The 20,417-nt window shown below is 53.5% G+C and overlaps 1 protein-coding gene across 3 annotated transcripts in view; it reads left to right on the top strand.

The window, feature by feature from the left end:
• LOC111161541 (peptidase D) overlaps positions 1–20,417 on the top strand; it is a 109,405-nt gene that overhangs the window by 44,528 nt on the left and 44,460 nt on the right. For 2 of the 3 annotated variants that reach the window (XM_022525275.1, XM_022525272.1), the window contains one exon: positions 5–51. The exons of the other annotated variant lie outside the window; for it this stretch is intronic. In XM_022525275.1, the coding sequence (XP_022380983.1) occupies positions 5–51 (47 nt within the window). The remainder of the gene's footprint in view (positions 1–4; positions 52–20,417) is intronic. 3 annotated transcript variants of the gene reach the window in all.

Here is a 20,417-nt window from a genome sequence, read left to right as displayed (position 1 = left end):
CCAGGTAATGAAGGCCGTAAAAGTGGGAATGAAGGAATATGAGATGGAGAGGTAAGCTGCTGTGTTTCTCTGGGTAATGATTAAAATGTGAAAAATAGTCATCGACATCCCCAGAGCGGGGACTGGGTGGGCGCCATGGGGCAGAGCGGGGACTGTGAGCAGGTGGCGGGAGCGGGACATCTGTCTCCGGACTGTGGCCACCTCCCTGGCTCTAGGCAGAGTATTTGACGGTAATGGCCTCTGATGACTTGTCGGGATGGTTTAGTGCCCCATCATTCCACGCTTGGACTTTGTTTCTGCAATTTGCGGGAAACGTTACCAAATAGCTCCTGTCGGGACTCCGAAGGCCACTGGTGACACAGCATGCCATTTTTATGTGTGGACATCGCTGTTAGGTCGGCTGTGCTTGGACAGCCAGGTCGAGGAATGGTTAAGTGGCTCGTAAAGCTTTCTGGGGAACTCCATTGGCCTCCGGCTCTAATCAGGCTCGCAGCGAGCCACTGCCCGCCTACCACCTCCAGCACTTCCCGGGGCGGCCCAGCCACAACGGGTGGGGCCCGGTCAGCTCCTCAGCCCCACTCGACTCCGGGGCCCAGGGCTCAGCACGTGCTGCCCGTGGCCTGAGGAAGCCCTGGGGTCACACCCAAACTGCCCCAGTGGCTCGCCTCCCACCCGGGTCCTGGGGCAGGAGACCCCCAGTCTAGCATCTCCCCGCAGTGACCACACCATCTGGAAGCTCTGCGGAGGAGACCATGCAGAAGAGGCTGCCAGTACTAAGAAATGCACATTTTGGTCTCTGCCCCCAGTTCCTGGCACAGAGCTTCTAGAACCCTTCAGTGAAAGTGTCTTTATTCACAATAAGCCCCTTTCACTCGCACCTGAGTGACTCTTAGAAGGTGGGGGCTGGTTGCTAGAGGAACCAACCCCGAGACTGGGGGTTGGGACTCTCAGCCCTGCCCTCGAACTCCAGGGGGAGAGGAGAGCGGACAGAGGGGGAGTTCTGAGCAGTGACTTGCTCAGCTGTGCCTGCAGAAGGGAACCTCCATAGAAACCATAAGCAGTGGGAGTGCTGGGAGGGTGGCTGGCCTGGGGGCAGGGCCTAGAGGCTCTCCGTCCCTTCCCCTGTACCTTGCCCTGCGCATCTCATCTCTCTTCCGTTTGGCTTTACTTGAGTTGTGTCCTTTCTGATAAAGTGGTAATAGTAAGTAAAGCACTTTCCCGAGTTGTGTGAGCCACTCAAGCAGATTATAAACCCAAGGAAGGGGTCATGGAAACCCCCAATTTATAACGAGTCAGTCGTAAGTACGGAGCCCTTAATCTTGAGGTCTGTGCTAACTCGGGCAGTTAGCATCAGAATTAAATTGCAGGATGTCCGGTTGGTGACCACAGAGGATTGGAACATTGCTTGGTTTGGAAAATCCACACGCTTGGTGTCAGAGTGTCGTGTGTACAGAAAAAAAACTTTTCCCTTCACCACCACCCCCGTTCTGGGCTGCGCCTTCCTACCTGGCCTTGCAGGAGCTTGGTGCTGCCCCCCTCCCCCACTTTGCAGAGCCCACTTGGGTGCCCTGAGGGACCGCTCTGCCCCACGTGCCCCTCCCAGCCTTTCTGGCCTGCCCACGGTGTCAGTGTGGAGTGAGGGCAAGGTGCAGGGTCAGAGTCGGTCATGGGCACAGTGGGCATAATGTTCACCATCGTGTGCCTTGGGGAGAGCATCTCTTTCAAAGTCTAACCCTGAAAGGAGTCCGGAACAGAGGGCCTCTGTCTTTCTGTCCTCTTACCCTGCATAGAAAGAGGTTAACATGGCCTCGAGGGCCCTTGTTGCTGTGGTGTCCCGGGAGGGGGCATGGAACAAGAGCTTTGTCAGGGACCCAGCTCTGTCACTGTGGAGGAGGATGGGGACGGGCACACACAGCTGTCCCCGCCTCTGCCTTCACATGGTCTGCTGCTCTGCTAGTCCCGGGGTCCTTGTCCCCCACCAGGATCTGGGACAGAGGGAGTTATGCGGGGGCTACCTGAGAGGTGGGCCAGGCAGCAGACCCCCAGATAGGCACTGCCCCACACATCTCTTCCCAGCTGAACTGGCCCATAGCAGGTGCCTCAAACAAAAATAACCCAGAAATTAGAGCAGGGCTGGCTTGCCCCAGAGTGGAGCCCTGCCGTCCCCTGCGCGCCGGTGGCCTTGTGTCCTCAGCTGCCAGCAGCCTAGCTCTAAAGCCGGCTCCTGGGAGGGGCAGGAGCTACCCTCCCATCCCGGGGTCCAGAGCCTGAGCCCGCCACCGCTGTTGCCCAGCCGGGCCTGAGTGTGAGCTCTGAGCAGGGGCTCTCGGAGCCCCACCGCCAGCTCCCTACTCCCCCATCCAGGGCATGGAGGTCTTTTTTCTCTTTTAATGAGAAATTTCAAATATCCACCACCCCCCACAAAAAGAAAAAAGGACAGGATAATGAACCTCGAAGTCCCCACCGGGGTTTTCACTTCGTCTTGTTTTGTCATCGTATTTAAAACCAAGCCCCGGATGTCGTGTTGGTTCAGCTGTCAGACTGGCGACAGGCGCCTCAGTCGAGGAGGCTCGCCCTTTACAAACCCACCACGTCATCCTCACTTCTACCAAATTAACAGTAATTCCTTAACCTTGTCGATGCCCAGTCCACGCCGGTCTGTCTGTGTGGGATCCCGAGCCTACACATTGAGCTGTGCTGTCGCACGAAGGGGCCTTTGTTTCGCTGAGCTGTGGGGACATAATCCCCTAGTCTTCAAACCGCTCGGCGCCCCCCGCCCTCCATCCCCTGGTGCCACGGCTGCCTCCTCTGTGGATCAGGAGAATCGAGACTGAATCTCACGCCAGGGCCGCCCTGAGGGTGCCGAGGGGCGTTACTTTGGCTTGACGGGTGTGTGCACTGTTGTGCGCCTACTGTATGCCCTGCCTCCCATGGCTGGCTGTAGGAGGTACACAAGGAAAGCAAGAACCTTCCTGGGGTGCATGCTTGGAGGTTGTGGACGGCGCTGAGGAAAAGCTGAGGCAGAGAAGATGAGAACAAAAATGGAGTCTGTTCCTGAAGGACAGGTGGGCAGGGTGACCTGGGGAGCAGACAGTGTCACCTCCAAAGGCAGTGGGAAGATGGTTGTTCTGGGACATCTTGGGGTGTACCTGGCCAGATTTGACAAGGGCACTCCCTATGGCCAGGCCAGCTGAAGCCCGCAGGGAAACTGCAGTGGTGAGCAGGGGCTGACTTCTCTGTCCTGAGATTTCCGCCCCACGGGCGAGTTTCTCTGTCACTGCCCGGGTGGCTCTGTGACACAGTTCTGTGGTCTGTGTCCTTGGGAGGCTGGAGGCTTCTTGAAGTCATATCTCCTTTATGTACAGTGTCTGCCCCACGGCTGGAGTCAAGAAGTACGTGTCTGTGGGTTGGCTGGATGGATGGGAGACAGAGGGAAATGTCCTGAGCTATTTTTTGCTGTCCTCTATGCTGCCATGAGCTTTTAGAATTCTTTTCTTAACTAGGTGGGGAGTATAAAGTCTCCTCTAGAGCTGGTGTTGTTTCCCGTGGGCTGTGACCCTTGTCATGCAGGCTGGACCAATGCCCGGGAAGGCCCAGGGCGGCCAGACTCCTCTGCAGGCTGCTGACCCAGGGGGGTCAAAAGAGCATCTCTAGAACCTGCTGGGCATTCTGCCAGGAGCACAGCTGGCACCAGCCCCCCAGGGGGACACAGGGCAAGGAGAGCAGGGACTCCGGTGTGTCTGGATGAGGCAGGATGGGAGCAGAGGACAAGAGGCCGAGATGGGGCTGATTTTTCTCAAAAAAAGGGCACAACATCAAGGCAGCAGTGCTCAGACTCTAGTCCTAAGCCTCGGGGTTTTTTGTTGTTTTATTATCAAAGGCTTGTTGTACACTCTTGAGGGCATGTTAAAAGAAAAAAGAGGGCGCCTGGGTGGCTCAGTGGGTTAAGCCTCTGCCTTTGGCTCAGGTCATGATCTCAGGGTCCTGGGATCGAGCCCCGCATCGGGCTCTCTGCTCGGCGGGGAGCCTGCTTCCTTTCCTCTCTCTCTGCTGTGCTGCTCTGTCCCAGGCAGCGGCCCACACTGGCCCACACTGGTGGCCTCCCGTTCTCCTCCAGTCCTGCGTGAGCAAAGCGCTCGCCCAGCTGTGCTGCGTGCAGGGCCTGTTGCCTTTCCTGCCCTCTGGCCGGACGGAGCGATGCACCTCCTGGGTGTGTGGTGTGCCCACTGAGTCAGGGCTGGGGGCGGGCAGCTCAAGGGCCCAGGGGGTGGGTCTTCTCCCCGACCCTGAGTGCCCACACATGCGTGTGCACACACACTGTCCACTGACACCACACAGGTACATACACACAGAGACACTGCACACCCACACACACCACAGACACACACAGATACCACTGATGCTGTGTGCACATGCGCACACACACACACACACTGTCCACTGACACCACACACATACACACACAGAGAGACACCGCACACCCACACACACCACAGACACACACAGATACCACAGACACTGCACGCATACACACAACCCCACAGACACACACAGATACCACAGACACTGCACGCATACACACAACCCCACAGACACACCACATACAGACCCCCCCACCCCCACAGACATATGCTCCCATAGACACACCATAGACATATGCACACAGATACCCTGAAGACTTACCATACACACACACACACACACACACATACACACACACACACCCTATAGACATACCACATACTACACACCAATACCCACACACACCACAGAGACACCTTCCACTGATGCTACACACACACACACACCACAGACACTGCCCACTGACATAACACACACACCACGCATACACATCTACCATTTAAATACACACCCCATGACACTCATGCCCACATGGACACACAATACCGTGCACACACTGCACACATCATACACTGCCCGTATGCATCACCATATACCCCGTATGTACTGTACACACACAACACACACTCGGAGACACACCTACCACGTACCACACTCACATACCATAGAGCTATATTCCACGTATGCACACGCCACACCTACACACACAGCACTCACATACCAAATACACACACACGCGCGCGCGTGCACACCATGTAAGCTGTGGGCTGCGGGGTCAGGTAGATGATCTTTCCACCCTAGGGAGCAAGTTGCAAAACCCTTGCTATGTTGTTAAAGCCATTTTTAAAAATCTTTTCAGTCCAGTGAGGATAACTGGAAGATGGGAGAGTTTATAGGAAACCCCACAACACAAGCCTACTGCCTTGTGGAGATTATGGCTATAGAAAGCACAGGCCACTGACACAGACGAGCTGATTTTTCCTGTCCCGTCCTCCAACCCAAGCTCTCGGCCTCACCCGACACAGTTGACCCCTGAGCTCATCCCTTGCTCCCAGCTCCCCCACAGTTCCCCTAGGTCCCCCGGCCCCCAGATGATGGGACTGGCTTCCCCATACATCTATGGGGGCTGCATTTCCAGGTCTTGGGAGACCACCGACCCTTCCCAGATTCGCTTCCTTTGTCCATCCCTCCCTGGTGCGGTGTAATCACCGATGGCCCATCCCTCAGGAGCCTAGGCTGGCGTGCCCCCCTCTGGCTCTGGGTCTTGCCCAGGGCTCTCCCTGCCTGGCGTACTGGGCGTGGTGGTGAGATATGACCCTGTATGGCTCTGGCCGTGCCTCTCATGGGGCATGCAGAGGATGGTGACGGATGTCACCAAAAGGCCCATATTTTCGTCCTTTCAGGAGGTTCTGAAGATGTGTGGCTTTCAGTCACCTGGGAGTGGTCTGACCTAGTGTGCCCTCAGCCTAGGCGAGCCTGGGCATCAGTGAGGCCACCCTCAGTTTACCTTACCCGATGAAGGCGCTGGAGTTTTGCTTGGGGCCTTTCGGGCAGGTGTGGGTCCAGACAGCCTCTGACCCTGAGCTCCATGGGTGAGAATGGACGCAATGGGCCTTCTCCTTGGGCCTGGTTACTGCCATGGGCAGTGTCCTTTCCCCTCCACAGACATCCTCTGTCTGTTGGCCACCTTGAGAGATGAAGCCACAGCGTGGCTTGATCAAAAAGGGCCCGCTGAGACCCCAGGTCCAGGTGTGGCGGAACCTGCTCTTTGCCTTGTGTTGTGAGGCTGATGCGGGTTTCCTGCCAGCGCTTCCTCGGCTGTTGGAGGCCGGCCACACACGGCCTACCACGAGAGGGGTCAGGAAACCCTCTTCTTTTGGCTCCCCCTCAGGAAGGCAGCCCACGAACACCACATCCAGCCGGCCGCACCTCAGTGAGCTGAGCCCTTTCCGAGAGCCAGGGCCACCTGGGAAAGATGATTCCTCGGTGTTCAGAGCCGGCCGTACCTCCTCCTGGACCACCCCTTACTGGACAGGGCACATCCCGTGCGCCACCCGAGCCTCCTCTGTGCACATGACCTGATGTGACAGAGGGGAGTAGCTCTCTCTGTGTGGTTCAGCAGAGCCTGTGTCTGAAAGGGGTGTAGGGCTCTGAGGCTTAAAGCCAGGGTGGCTCATTTTGCCTGTAAGAATAACTGGAGGGGCGCCTGGGTGGCTCAGTGGGTTAAAGCCTCTGCCTTCAGCTCGGGTCATGATCCCAGGGTTCTGGGATCGAGCCCCACATCAGGATCTCTGCTCAGCAGGGAGCCTGCTTCCTCCTCTCTCTCTGCCTGCCTCTCTGTCTACTTGCAATCTCTGTCAAATAAATAAATAAAATCTTTAAAAAAAAAAAAAAGAATAACTGGAAAATGGGTACATTTAGGGCACAGAGCAGCCTGGTATCCAGCCCGAAGGGTGGACAAAGAACCAGAGGCGAAGGCTTCCTGGAAATATGCAGTCTGGCCGATGCAGTCCTAATCAGGGCATTTGGGGACAAAGCCAAGGGACATAGGCAGTTCCTTTTCAAATGCTGGGGAATTGCCCCCTGAGAATCCCAGTAAGAACCAGGGCTGACAGCGGGCATCTTTATGGATTTTCCTGCAGTATTTGACCATTGAACCCGATTCTGACTGTTGACTTCTGATAAATATGTATCATCAATTTCAGGAAGTAGTATTTTCTCCTTGGCTTACCGGGAGATTTTATCAGGAAAGGATGTTGAATACTGTCAGGTACTTTTTTGGCATCTCCCTTGGCCTTTTGTGCGGATGTATTTCAGGCAATTGATCAGCTTCTAATTTTGTAACCATTCTGGACCACAGAAAAGTTCCAGGAATCTGAGCTAGCTGACACCTACCCCAGCCCCAACTCCCATTGTTAACATGACTGTGGCACGTTTGTCACAGCTCACGAGCAATATTGACACATTATTATTGTTATTATCCGAAGTCCACGCTTTATTCCAGTTTCCTTCCCTTTTACCTGGTAATCTCCTTCTGTTCCAGGATCCCACCCAGGACCCCCCACTGTGTTTAGCTGTCCTGTGTCCTTAGGCTGCTCTGGGCTGTGACAGTTTCTCAGACTTCCTTACTTTTGATGACCTTAACAGTTTGGAGGCGGACTGGTCAGATATTTTGTACAAGGTTCTTCTGTTTTAGTTTTTCCAATCTTTTTCTCAGAGTTTAGATGGGGGTCACGGTTCAGTGGGAGGAAGACCACAGAGGTAGCACGTTGCTCGCACCCCATCATATCAGAGCTACGTGCTGTTAATCTCACCATTGGTGTTGACTTTGATCCACATCCCTGAGGCAGTTTGTCAAGTTTCTCCACTGGAAAGTTGCTCTTTCCCAACTTCCCGAGCTGTACTCGCTGAAGGAAGTCACGGGCCAGCCCACACCTAAGGAGCTGGGAGTTATGTTCTGTCCCCTTGGTGGCGGGGTATTTTTATACACTATGATTCTGCTGTTTTGGGGATTTATCTCTTCTTCCCCATTCACGTATTTCTTCAATCACTTATTTACTTACACTTGCACGGACCCACAGGTGCTTACTTTATACTTTGAGTTATAGTCCAGTATAATTGATTTTCTTGCTCATGTCATTCTCTCTTTGGGCATCAGAGGCTCCGTCATTTGGCTCCTGTGTCCCTTGGTCACACACACACACACACACACACACACACACCCCGATCATTTTGCTTCTTGAGTGCAGTCCTGCTTTATGGCACAGCAAGCCGCTCCCGGCTCAGTTTGTATGTTCCCCACTGCAGCCCCCGAATGAGCCGTTCCTGCAGGGAACCCTGGTTCCTTTTACCAGAGTGTGACATCAGATACCAAGATCGGGCCCTAGGAGCATCTTAGGTGAATTTGACGCAGAGACTTCCTGTTGTGGAGCTGGTGTGGCATCCCTGGCACATATGGTACTCCATCGTGACGGATCCCTGCCACGATGCACCGCAGGTCTGGAATGGGGAGGCAGTGTACAGCGGTGGTTAGAGCACGGGCTCTAGAGACTGGCGTGTCCTGCGTCTGAGTTCCAGTCCTGCCACTTCCTGTGCCTCCGTTTCCCCATCTGGGGGGAGGATGATAAGAGCCCTTCATAGGGTGGTTAGGAGGACAGTGTCTGGACCAGACAGCAGCATCATGATGGTTTTGTGGTTACTCTTTTACTAGCATTTTATAAAGATTCAAAACAGGGGCTTGAGCTATGCATTTTTTTTTAACCCTCTGCCATATTTTGAGATCAGCATTTTTGAGATTGCAATTTGAGAAGTTCTCCACATTTCTCCGTTTTCTAGAACAGTTTAGAAAGCACAGGGACTTTGCAACAACATGGTGGGTCTAGAGAGTATAATGCTAAGCAAAATAAGTCAGCCAGAGAAAGATAAACACCATATGATCTCACTCCCAAGTGGAATTTAAGACACAAAACAAACAAGCAAAGGGAAAAAAGAGAGAGAGAGAGACAGACTCTTAACTACAGAGAACAAGTGGATGGTTACCAGAGGGGACGGGGTGAGGGGGGACAGGAGAGCTAGGGGATGAGGATTAAGGAGGGCGCTCGTGATGAGCCCTGTCATCATAGGATTGCTGAATGAAAACTGAAACTAATAGAACATCAGATGTCAGCTATGCTGGAACTAAAATAAAAAACTCAATTAAAAAAAGGGAATGCAGAGGCCCTTTCTGTTCCATGAATGTTGAAAGAAGTCCCATGATACTGTCAGAACTCACTGTTTCTTGGGGGGGGAGAATTTCTCAGATAACTTTTCAGGTTTTCCTAAGGGATTGTTTCAGCCTAACTTGATCCTTTATCCCTCTTAGAGTATAGTATGTTTTCCTGAAGGTTTTTTTCTTTTTTTCCTCTTTAATCATTTTCTTTTCTTTATTTTTTAAAATTGAAGTGTAGTTGACATAGAATATAAATTTGGTTCTCGGAAGGCTTTTCTTTTCATCAAGAATTTTGAACTTATTAGAACTGTGTCGTTTTCTTTTAAATTTGAAAACCATCTCCTCTGTGTCTGTAGTTGTGCTTCTTTTCTCATTCCTGCTCTTTCTGTATGGAGGAGCCTTGCCAGAATCTAGCCATTTTGTTGGTCTTTTCATACGGTCAGCTTCCAAATGTAATCACCTACTTCACTGCTGATCTAACTCCCAGACCCCCAGTTTCATTTATTCCTTTCTCTTTCCTTCCTGACCTTGTTTTGAACAGCCATCTTTTAACTTGTTCTGTTGAAACTTAGCTTTTTTTTTTTAAATTTTAAAGATTTTATTTATTTATTTGAGAGAGAGCACATGAGCGAGGAGAAGGTCAGAGAGAGAAGCAGACTCCCCGTGGAGCTGGGAGTCCGATGCGGGACTCGATCCTGGGACTCCAGGATCATGACCCGAGCCGAAGGCAGTTGTCCAACCAACTGAGCCACCCAGGCGTCCCAAAACTTAGCTTTTTTTTTCCATCCTTCCTGTGGCATCATAAATGAATTTTGGCTCATATATTTTTTATTTTTTTATTTTTATTTTTTATTAATTATTTTTATAAACATATAATGTATTGTTTGCCCCAGGGGTACAGGTCTGTGAATCATCAAGCAGCTCATATATTCTTGAATGCTGCCCTTACCATGTCCTAAGAAGTTTTGGTTGATTTGATGTTTGACCTAAGAAATGAACTAATTTCTGGAAATTCTTCTAATTTCCAGACAGATGTGGTTGGTTAATTGCCTTGGTTAACTTTTGGTTATTAGTTTCCACTGTAGTTAAAGAATGTGTGAATTTTATTTTTCTTAGTTTTGAGATTTTTGTTTGTGGCCTCTTTAGAAATATTTTTGTCAGTATTTTATTGAATAAAATGAAACATTAAACTTTTATTAGAAAATTTTAATTTTTTTATTTTTGGAATACATACTTGGACATACCTTAAATCAAGTTTCTCTTCTTATTCCAGTCTTCTGCCTTGTGCCTCATTTTTGGACATTTTCTCTAGGATGAAGAGAGGTCGTTTTATGAATTCCTCCTTGTGGTTCTTTTTTTTTTTTAAAAAGATTTTATTTATTTATTTGACAGAGATCACAAGTAGGCAGAGAGGCAGGCAGAGAGAGAGAGGAAGCAGGCTCCCCGTGGAGCAGAGAGCCCGATGTGGGGCTTGATCCCAGGACCATGACTGAGCTGAAGGCAGAGGTTTTAACCCACTGAGCCACCCAGGCGCCCCATCCTCCTTGTGGTTCTTAGTGGACTTTTGTTTTACTCATTTCCGTAAGCCTCTGTTGTTTGAGGCTTACAGGTTGAGGATTGTTACGTTTTTTAATTGTAATTAAATTACCTGTTCACAGCTTGCAGGAACCCCTTTTGACCCAACTAATCCTTTTTGTCTTGAATCTGACTTCATCTGCTCCTGGTTTTGCTGTTAAATGTTTCCTTACTTTGCATTTTCCTGGCGTATCTCTGCTCACTCCGTGCTTTTAACTGTTCATTGGCTGCAGTTTACGTGTTCCGAACACAGGGCCCCTGCATGTTAGGAAAGCCATTTGCATCTGTCGCGATGACCAGAATGTTTGCTCTCTGCTGTGCTGCCTCATTTGGTGCTTCCTGGTTTCTGTACCATCTTGCTGGCTTTTAAATGGTTTTCTGTCATTCTGGAAAGTTGGTGAAGTTTCCTTTGTTCTATGCATCCCACTTCTGGTGTAGAATTACTTTTAAGAAGGAAGGGACCTGCATTTCTCTATGGTCTCTACCTCTGTGAACAAGTCAAATAATATCGATTCCTCACTTGGAAAAATGAGAAGTTAAGCATGGTGTGACTCTTTATCTTGCCCCTGCCCCCATCCTTCCAGTTTCTTACTGTCTCACTTCTCCTTCCATCCGTTATTTTCAATATTTGTGTTATTTAGTAGTTGTTTTCGTCACAGTTTTTCCAAACGAGCACTGTCATACTGAATCCAGTGTGTTGTGGCCTGTGTCCCCTTTCCTCGAATCCTTGCACACTGGAGCGTGTTTCTCTCACCTCTTCTGCGAGGAATGGTGACTAGTGTTAGATCTTGGTTCCATGAAACTGTTCCCTCCATGGCTGCCAGAGATCTTAGGCAAATCATCATCTTTCTCCTTCCTAAGGAACTTTTGAACTGTCTTGCTTTGATGCATATAGGGTTCTGTCTTTATTCTCGAGAGTGACAGTATTTCCCGAGGATTGGTGGCGTTCCTTGGTGCTGACCCGGGCTTTAGCCGTACCGAGGGAGTCCGAATCGCACCAGCCTTGGCAGCTGGGTTGGGGGCCCGGGTGAAGGGGTCCCCTTGAGAAGAGGTGTGAGCTCTCTGTGGCCATGTATAGTTCTTCAGTCGGTAGTCAGTGCAGGGGTTGGGGGTACAGAGGATCGTACGGTTCAAGTGGCGAGACTTTGATCAGGAGTCTTCTGACTTAGGCCAATGAAGGGTAGAGCAAAGAAGCTGTCATACTTCCCACGCAGACCACAGGAGGTGGAGGAGGACATAGCCTGTCGACTTAGATCCGGGGGACAGGTCTAGTGATGTCAGCAACAGTCTGTGGGGTCAGGAGTGGCTTGGCCCCTAGCGGAGCTTGTCTGTGTGTGGAGGACAGGCCGGCAGCAGTGGCTTGCACACCCAACTGGGAGTGCCACACCCCTGTGTCTGCTGTTACCTCACTGGTTGCTCCCCAGAGACAAGCATGTATCCTCCTGGGTCATGTTATCCAAGACCTGGGATATTATTATTTATCATGTCACTACCCAGTCTCTCTGTGGCTTCCTTCTCAGTTACAGAAGCTAATGGGGTGACCCACAGGGGGCCAGAAGCTGTGCAGACAGGCCTGGAGGCGTCCCTGTGAGCTCCCATGATGGACTAGGATCTGGTCCTTTAATCTGAACAATGAAACCTTTAGGATCTTGCTTTTAAATTCCTGTTCTGCATGTATCAGGTCCCCTGGATGCCTCCTCTGGCCTTTCCCTTTTCTGTCATAATTCCCACTTCTGCACCAGTGGAAAGTTCTAGGGTCTCTCTTCCCACTCACTTACAGTAACTCCTGCACACTGGCTGTGCGGCACACTCATTACACTTTTATGACCTGGCTGCCATGGTTTCGTCTGGAGAGCCCCTTCCCGTTCTGACCCGTTCTCCATCCGTGACTATCTGCTTTGGCTCGTCAGATGTGCTATCTTGTGGATCCCGTAAAAACACGGGCTGCAAACTCCATCCTCCCATTTCCCACAGGGAGGCTTGTTCTGGCTCCTTCCACACGGCTGACGGAGAGCTGTCTGGCCCCGGACATGGGGTGCTGTTGAAATCACTCAGGCCCAGACGAAAGGAGCAGGAAAGCTTGGGTTGCAGGGTGAGCCACCAGAGTTGCAAGGGTATGAGCCAAATCGGGGGGTGTGGCAGTGCCGCGCCTTCTCCTGGTGGCAGTAAGAGACATCTTCCTTGTGGTGGGTCATGGCCTGCGTTGGCTTTTGCCACACCCTGTTAGCTGGCCTGCCTTCCTGCTGGGGCCCCTATGAGACTTGTCTGACTCTCCTGTGGGCTTCCAGAAGCTTCTGTCAGGTTAGGGTCTTGGTGAGTGTACCTCCAAGTGTCCCCACTTCTCACTCCCCAGGAGGAATTTTCTAGCAAGACAAAGGCCAGAGTTTGTAGACTGGTAACCTCTGGACTGGATCCCTAGCACACAGGCAGCTTTCCTTTGGCTCGCACAATCAGGTATTTTGGTTTGTTTTGGCTGTTTTGAGTCAATAATGCAAAATCAGGAGACCTCTCTGGCTTTTCCTAGAAATTGAAATCGTTGGTTAGCTTGGGCTGGAATTCCCAGGGAGGAACAACCCAGGGGGGCTTAGCGGCTACGGACCCACACCACAGGCCCCCCACCACTCCCTGTCGCCGCCCCCAGCACCAGGCAGCCCCTTTCCTCCGTCACCCTGTGCAGTCATTGTTTGTTCTCAGGCCACAGCTGCTTTCCGAGTCGAGAAGGATTTCTCATACCAACGTCTCTATCAAATGAAAGAAAAATAAGATAGTCAAAGGGTCGCGTATTGTAAGAAAAATGGGAGGGCGATAGGGAAGGAGAAAGGCTGCCAGGTTTTGTGTGTAGATGTCTGGTCGGCCTCGCTGGTTTGCAGTTTACCTTCCAGGGGCCCCCAGGCTGCACCCCCACTGTGGAAGAGCCTTTGCCTTTTGCCTGCACCCTGTGAAGGAGCTGCGGGGCCAACGGAAGGGGTGGGGCTGCGGCCTGGGGGCCAGTGTCCATCTGGGAGTCCGGCTGGGTTCTGACCGAGAGTACCGCTCCAAGTCCCAGGAGCACCCAGCGCATGGCTGTCCTGTTGGAGCCGTGGTCCAGGTTTGGCGCCCGGAGCAGGCAGACAGTTGTAATTTTATGGCGAGGTTTGGTACCGGTCTTTAGAAAATTCTCATCCAGACCTATTACTTGCTGGTGCAGAAAGATGCTCCCTGTGGGAGCAATTTTTTGGGGCTGGGAGTTTTCCCTCCTAACTCAGAATTCTGTAGATGTCATCAAGGGTTTAATCCAGGAATTCAGAAGGCCCGTTTCCAGATCTGCCAGCAGACATGTCTGCTCTTGAAACCTGGGGGTAGTTTGTGATGAAACCACAGAAAGGTGTTTTCCGCTTAGAGGGCGCAGCCACAGGCTCTGGGTGCTGGGGCCTCTGCGGAGCCAGGCCTGTGTCCCGCACAAGTCCCCCCGGGCCCCTCAGCCCTGCGCCTGGCCGCCCTTGCTGCCTTGCGTGCAGCCTGGGTGGTGTGGGTGGTCAGTGTGAGCGTTTGAGCTTCCTGCAGCAGCTGTCAGAGGGCCGGCCACCTGCTCCCGTGGCTGCCCCAGCACAGAGCGAGGACGAGCTCGGGGTCAGGGTGGCTGGGCAGATGGGCTGGGGCAGCTCTGCCCTGCTTCGCTGCTGCTCACCTGCGGCTCTCACCGATGCGGGGCTCTCCGCACCTGGCGCTGGCGGTGCAGGAGCAGGGAGGCTGTCTGCGAGCCAGGCTGCCCAGGGCCGGGGGTGGTGACAGTCCTCAGGCCAGGAGTCTGGGCTAGCATGGCATCCCTGTGGAGCGTCCCCTGTACCTCCCGGGCCTCTGGCGGCGCTGTGCTCCAAGGTTTCCTCCTGTGCCCTGCTTCTCTGAGTGGAATGAGATGCCCGCCACAGCCCTGGAGAAAGACCCTGGCCACGTAGGCTGGCTTCTCCCAGCTCCAGCGCCACTGCTCGCCTACCTGGCCGGCTGCGTTCGGTTTATTCTGCTGTGCTGTTAGAAAAGCCAGCGCTGGGGTGGAGGGGCCCTTCCCCGCCCCTTCTGCTCCTGTGTGCTGCTGCCTTCCCCGGGGCTGCCCTCAATGAGGGAGCCACATGCACCGCCAGCTGCACAGGTACACTTGTGACAGCACTTTGGATGCCCTTGTTTGCGAGTGGCAGTTGCCGACCTTCTGTGTCTGGGCCTGGGCTGAGGCTGTTCCCACTTTGTGACCTACAGGAACAGTGCCGTGGGCCGCCCAGCCGGGTCTTCCAGGGGTCCTGGCAAGGGCAGGGGCCAGGTGCATGGTACCCAGCCCTCCAGCCAGGGGTGACCGGGGCTCCTTGGTGGAGGGCCCTGCCCATCCCACCCCCTGCACCACCCCCAGCAGATAGCTGGTGGTTAGGGTCAGGGCCTGGCTGGACTTCGTTTTTGCTGTTTTACTTTGTCTTGCTGTTCACCCCAGCAGGAGAAGTGGGGTTTCACTGCTCTTTCTGGAGCCAGGCTGGTGTCGATAGAGATGGGCACCCTGGGTGGGGGAAGCAGATGTCAGCCAGACCCTGCTGCCTTGGGGGGTAAAGGAGCCCTTTTGGGGGCAGGGGTTCCTTAGGCAAGTGGTGCTAGCAGTGGGACTGGGAAAGAGGTTCCTCCTGGATGTCCAATTTGCAAATGGGGCACCTTCTTGCTTCTACGAGCCACAGTCAGCTGGCAAAGCCCTGGGGTGCTTGGCGACATTCTCTCAGGTGGGAGGGGCTTACCTGAGGAATGGGCAGCTGGTGCTGGCTGAAGCTGGACAAGTGTCACTATCCCAGGGGTGAAAAGACACAGGAGAGCGTCCTGGTGTCCTGGTGTGTCTGGGGCTTGGCTGCCAGCGTGGCCCCTCCAGCACGGGGTTATTCAGAACCAGCTGTACACAGTCCATATATTTTCAGCGTGAGCTGGAGTCTTTGAATCATTTATCTTGGCAGCTCTTCTTGAAACTAGAGAAAGGTGGAAATTCATCTAGGTGCTGAGAAAGGAGCCTGGAAGAAAAAAGTGTCTGGTGGCTGCCGTGATGGGTGGCATGCCTAGAGATAGTGCTGGTGGCTCAGAGATCAAACAGCTGAGAAATGGTTTCCCAGGAAGAACTCAGGGAATTCTAAGTAGGTAATGAGTAGTGACTTTCTTTTGATTTATGGCGAGACTTGGCAATCAATCCATAATGCTTTGAAGAGGCAAGAAATGAATCTCCAAGAGGCTGCCGTCTGTTATGGTTCAGACTGGCGGCCCTTCCTTGTGGGGGTGGGGAGCCAGAACCCCAGCCGGGGGTGCGCTGCTTGGGGGTCTCCTTCACTTCTCTGCCGCAGAGATCCTGGCCCCTCCTGGCCGGCCATGACGCTGCGGCTGGAGCAGGCTCGAGGGAGGGGCTCCTGACATCCGTCCTCTGCCTGGCTCCTCTTCTGAGGTCTTGACTTTGACCCTGATGTCACTGTTAGTTCAGCTTTCAGGTCGTAGGTGATTCAAACCCTGGTGGTTTGTGGCCACCGCCTCCCTCCCTCTAGGGACCTCTCTCAACCCTCCGGCCCAGAAGTGTCTAGTTTGCTGGGACTGCCCTAACCAAGTTCCATAGACGGAAGGGCTCAAACAACAGAGATTTATTTTCTTGTAGTCCCGGAGGCTGGAAGTCCAGGATTAAGGTGTCAGCAGGTTTGATTTCTTCGGAGGCCTCTCTCCTTGGCTGCCTTCTTGTGTCTTCACATGGCCTTCCCCCGTACCGGCATCCATCCTCGTGCCTCTGTGTGTCTTAATTCTCTCTTCCTGTAGGGACACCAGTCAGATGGGATGAGGTCCCCACGAAAGACCTCGGTTTAACTTAATCACCTCTTCAAAGACCCCATCCCCCAATACAGTCACATTCCGCCGTACCAGGGTGAGGACTTGAATGTATGAATTCGGGGGCAGGGACACAACTCAGCTGGTAACTGCCTTTGCTCCCGGGAGAGATCAGGCCTGGTTTCCATTCTGCTGGCTCCCTAGGTGACTCTGCAGTGCCCACGTTCGGAAGGGCTTGGGCCTGAGGGAGCTGGCCAGAGTCACCGATGATGCTTCAGAGGGGAAGCCAGACAAGCAGGAGAATGACACATGGTGATACATTGGAGTCCAGGAAAGAATGGGCCCTGTTGTGGCCCTTGAGCTGAGGCTGAGAGCAGCGAGGAGCCAACTGGCACTTGCCACATGGTGAGAGGGCACAGTCAGTGGGGCCCGGCAGGTAAGAGACGAGTTTGTGGCAGGGCTGGGTCTCAGTGAGAAGCCCCTCAAGGTTTCTGTGGCTGGGGAGGGAGCTGGGAGATGAGGCCGTGGCGTTGGGTGGTGAGCAGACCGAGGTGGCAGCAGGAGGGCAGTGGGGAGGCCGCTGTGGGCCAGGCTGGACGGCAGGAGTTGGGGGGGTGAGTTTGGAGCTGGAGCTGACATTGATTGTGTCATTGACATTGACACTGATCCATCGGTGGATCAGACATTGCGGTGAGGGGAAGTGAAGGTTGGCAATGAGTCCCCCACATCTCACTTGGACGCCTTGGTACTGGCCGGCCGTGCTGCACCAACCCAGCTTTGTTCCCGCTGAGGTCCGTCCATTGTCTGATTTCTGTGCTGCCTCCTGCCTCCCAGTCAGTGTATTTCCTGCCGAAAATGGTAGAGGCTGTGCCCTCGGACTGTGCTTTTATAAGGCCCATGGATTTGGATGGGAGAAAGATCCCCAGGGCCCTTGGAACCAGAGCCTGGCTGTATTTCCTGCCCTAACCTCCAGTGCATGTTAAATGGCAGGGCATTCCTGACATCGTGCATGTCAGAGCATGTGTCCCTGGGTGTGCGTGCGTGTGTGTGTGTGTGTGTGTGTGTGTGTGTACATGTACACGCAGGCCTGGCCCTCGTAGGTCCCCTTATGCCCTGGGCAGGAGGTGGGTGGGTCTTATGACAACACTGGGACAGGTCTCCCAGGGACAGGGTACAAACCTGGGGTCACCATGCAGGTGGAGGAGTGGGGAGGACCCAGAGGCAGTAGTTCTGGGGTCTTAGAAATGACACATTAGTGACATGTGGGGACAGGAAGGTGGTGGTTTCCAGGAGGGTCAAGTGGGGGGTGAGAAGTGCTTGGACCAGGATGTAAGACATGAAGCCCATGAGGCCAGGACAAGCTCCCTGAGTCAGACCACTCCTCTCGCAGCAAGCACTTTTTTTTTTTTTTGAAGATTTTATTTATTTATTTGACACAGAGAGAGGTCATAAGTAGGCAGAGCAGCAGGCAGAGAGTGGGGGGGGGAGCAGGCTCCCCACCAAGCAGAGGGCCCCATGCGGGGCTCGATCCCAGGACCCTGAGATCGTGACCTGAGCCGAAGGCAGAGGCTTTAACCCACTGAGCCACTCAGGCGCCCCTGCAGCAGGCATTTTGCCAGACACTGTCCTGAGCCCCAGGATGCAGCATGCCGGGATGGCCGTGCTCCCACGGAGCAGGGTTCTAGGGGAGAGCAGCCATGGTGGCGGTGGCAGCACCGTGGGCATTCCCTGAAGGCTGACCGCATGCCAGCCCAGTGTGGGCCCTTTGCCCTTCTGTGACCAAATGAGGGTACAGCTCATTTCATCCTCATGGCCACCTTCTGAATGTAGGGACTACTGTTTGGTCCCCTCTGTAGGCAGGAAAGTGAGGAACCAGGAGGCTGAGTAACTTGACAAGGTCATCCCTTTGGCAGGTGGAGGAGCTGGCATTCGAACCCTAGCAGTTACCATTGTACAGTGCGGGGTACCAGAAACGCCCGATGGTCCTGTGGGGAGTTCTGGTTTTTAAAGTCCCTATAAAAATTGAAAAGGACACGATTCACAGACCTGTACCCCTGGGGATAAAAATATATTATATGTTTATAAAAAATAAAATTAAAAAAAAATTCAAAAGGACAAATATGTTGATGTCATGAATTATGATGATTTATAAGCCAACGCCAGAATCAGGGCAGAATCTGGCCGACTCTAGGTAAAGAAGCAGCTTCGGTCGCCTGAAGAGGAAAGAGACTGCCTAAGAGGGGGCAGGAGGCTCAGCCCCCACCTTGCCCACCCCCGGTCAGGGTCAGCCCCAGCTGGAGAGCCCAGCAGCCGGCACCTGAGGGCAGGCTGTGGTCTTCAGAGGTTCCTGCAGCATCTAGAACTGTTCCCCTGTGGCCCTTCAGAGATAACAGGTCTGGAGCAAAGGGACAGGCTGGGCACAGGGCAGAAGTGGGGTAGAGATGGGAGAGAGCGTGGAGGGGTGGGCAGAGGTCACCAGTAGGGATGGACGATGTCCCAAGTGTCCCCAGGGCCCAGCCCCGTCAGGTTCGAGGCTATAGGCAGGACCCAGGGAGAACCAGCCCTGCCCCAGGGCCAAGGGCGGCCTGGCACGGAGCAGGTGTTCCTGAGGAAGAGAAGGAACAGGGCTGCTTCCTCGGGGGGTGGGGAAGGATGGCTCCTCACTCAACCCTCGGAGGTTCAGGGTACGAGGAGCATCTACCTGACTGGGGCCGAAGTCGTGCATGTCAGAGCAAGGTCACGACCCACCCCCCACCTCCCCCTGGGCGGTGCGCCCTTCCAGGAAGCCTCCCTTCCTGTGGATGTGGTCACCGGCCCTGGGAACCCGACGGCCCAGTGGTTATCGAGGAGTCAGATCCAAGCCCCTGCGTTGGCAGATAAGGGGCATGCTCGGTGTTGCAATGTGGTGTGTGTGGCAATCATCCGCAGGTCCTCCCAGGGCCAGACCAGAGCCAGCCTTACCAGAAAACTGTTAAATGGCAGGGCGTTCCTGTAGGCAGACTTTGAGGCCATCACAGGAGGCCCGAGAGAGCCAGAGCTGATCTCTCCAGGCTTGATGGAATCTGCGTTGGAATCTACGTGAACCAGGCTCACTGTCCCTACAAGACCAGGAGTTTCTGAAATCATCTCTGGCTGTAGTAGGTAGGGCTGGAACTTGCTAGGAATTACACTTGGGATTGTCTGTTTCAGGGAGCTCTGATTTGACTATTCGGAGCTCTTGGCCGAGCGGGCCAACCTGCCCCCACGCACAGCCTGGCCTTGGCAGCAGGCCACCCGTGTGCTGGCGAGTGTTGGCCTACACCCAGATCACTTCTGCCAGTTTGTTGGATTATAAACATTTATGGGGTGACAACAGGTGCCAGGCACTGTCCTAGGAACAGATAGGACAGAGGAAAACCTGTCTGTGAAGTTCGAGGGGAGATAAACAAAAATAAGTAAAATGTACAGCATTTTTGGTGGTAGCAAATACTAGGGAAAAAATAAAACCAGGGAAAGATAACAGAGAAAGTCCTGGGAGTGATTTGCTGTTTTGAACACAGTGGCTTTGATGGCCTGGCACAGAGGTTAAATGAAACCCGGGTGCTAGAGGGCCCTCGGCTGTCAGGAGAGGAACCTCAGAGAGGCCTGAGTGGCAGAGAAGAGAGGCTGGGCCTGGGGGTCGAGCAGAGGAGGGACCTGATCCTGTGGTAGTGGGAGCTGGCTGCAGGGGTGCCAACGAGGAGGCCCCAAGGTGGGGGCAACAGGTGACAGGGCACCGGCCCCGGGTCAGAGTGTCAGAGGTAAGAAGCAGGCAAGTTCTGGGCATAATTTTACACCAGGCCTGGTGAACCCAGGGGCCCAGCAGTTATCGGGGGATCTGCTCTGGACCAGATAGAGCCAGCAGCATTTACTGACAGCTCAGGGGTGACTCCGGGGTTTTTGACCTGCGCTCCCGGCAGGGGGAGTTACTGCTAAGTCGGGTGGGGAAGAC

This window comes from Enhydra lutris, unplaced genomic scaffold (genome assembly GCF_002288905.1).
Source record: "Enhydra lutris kenyoni isolate GAN:26980312 unplaced genomic scaffold, ASM228890v2 scaffoldscaffold85, whole genome shotgun sequence".
NCBI classification, from domain to species: domain Eukaryota; kingdom Metazoa; phylum Chordata; class Mammalia; order Carnivora; family Mustelidae; genus Enhydra; species Enhydra lutris.
This window is presented reverse-complemented; position numbering and strand designations above follow the sequence as displayed.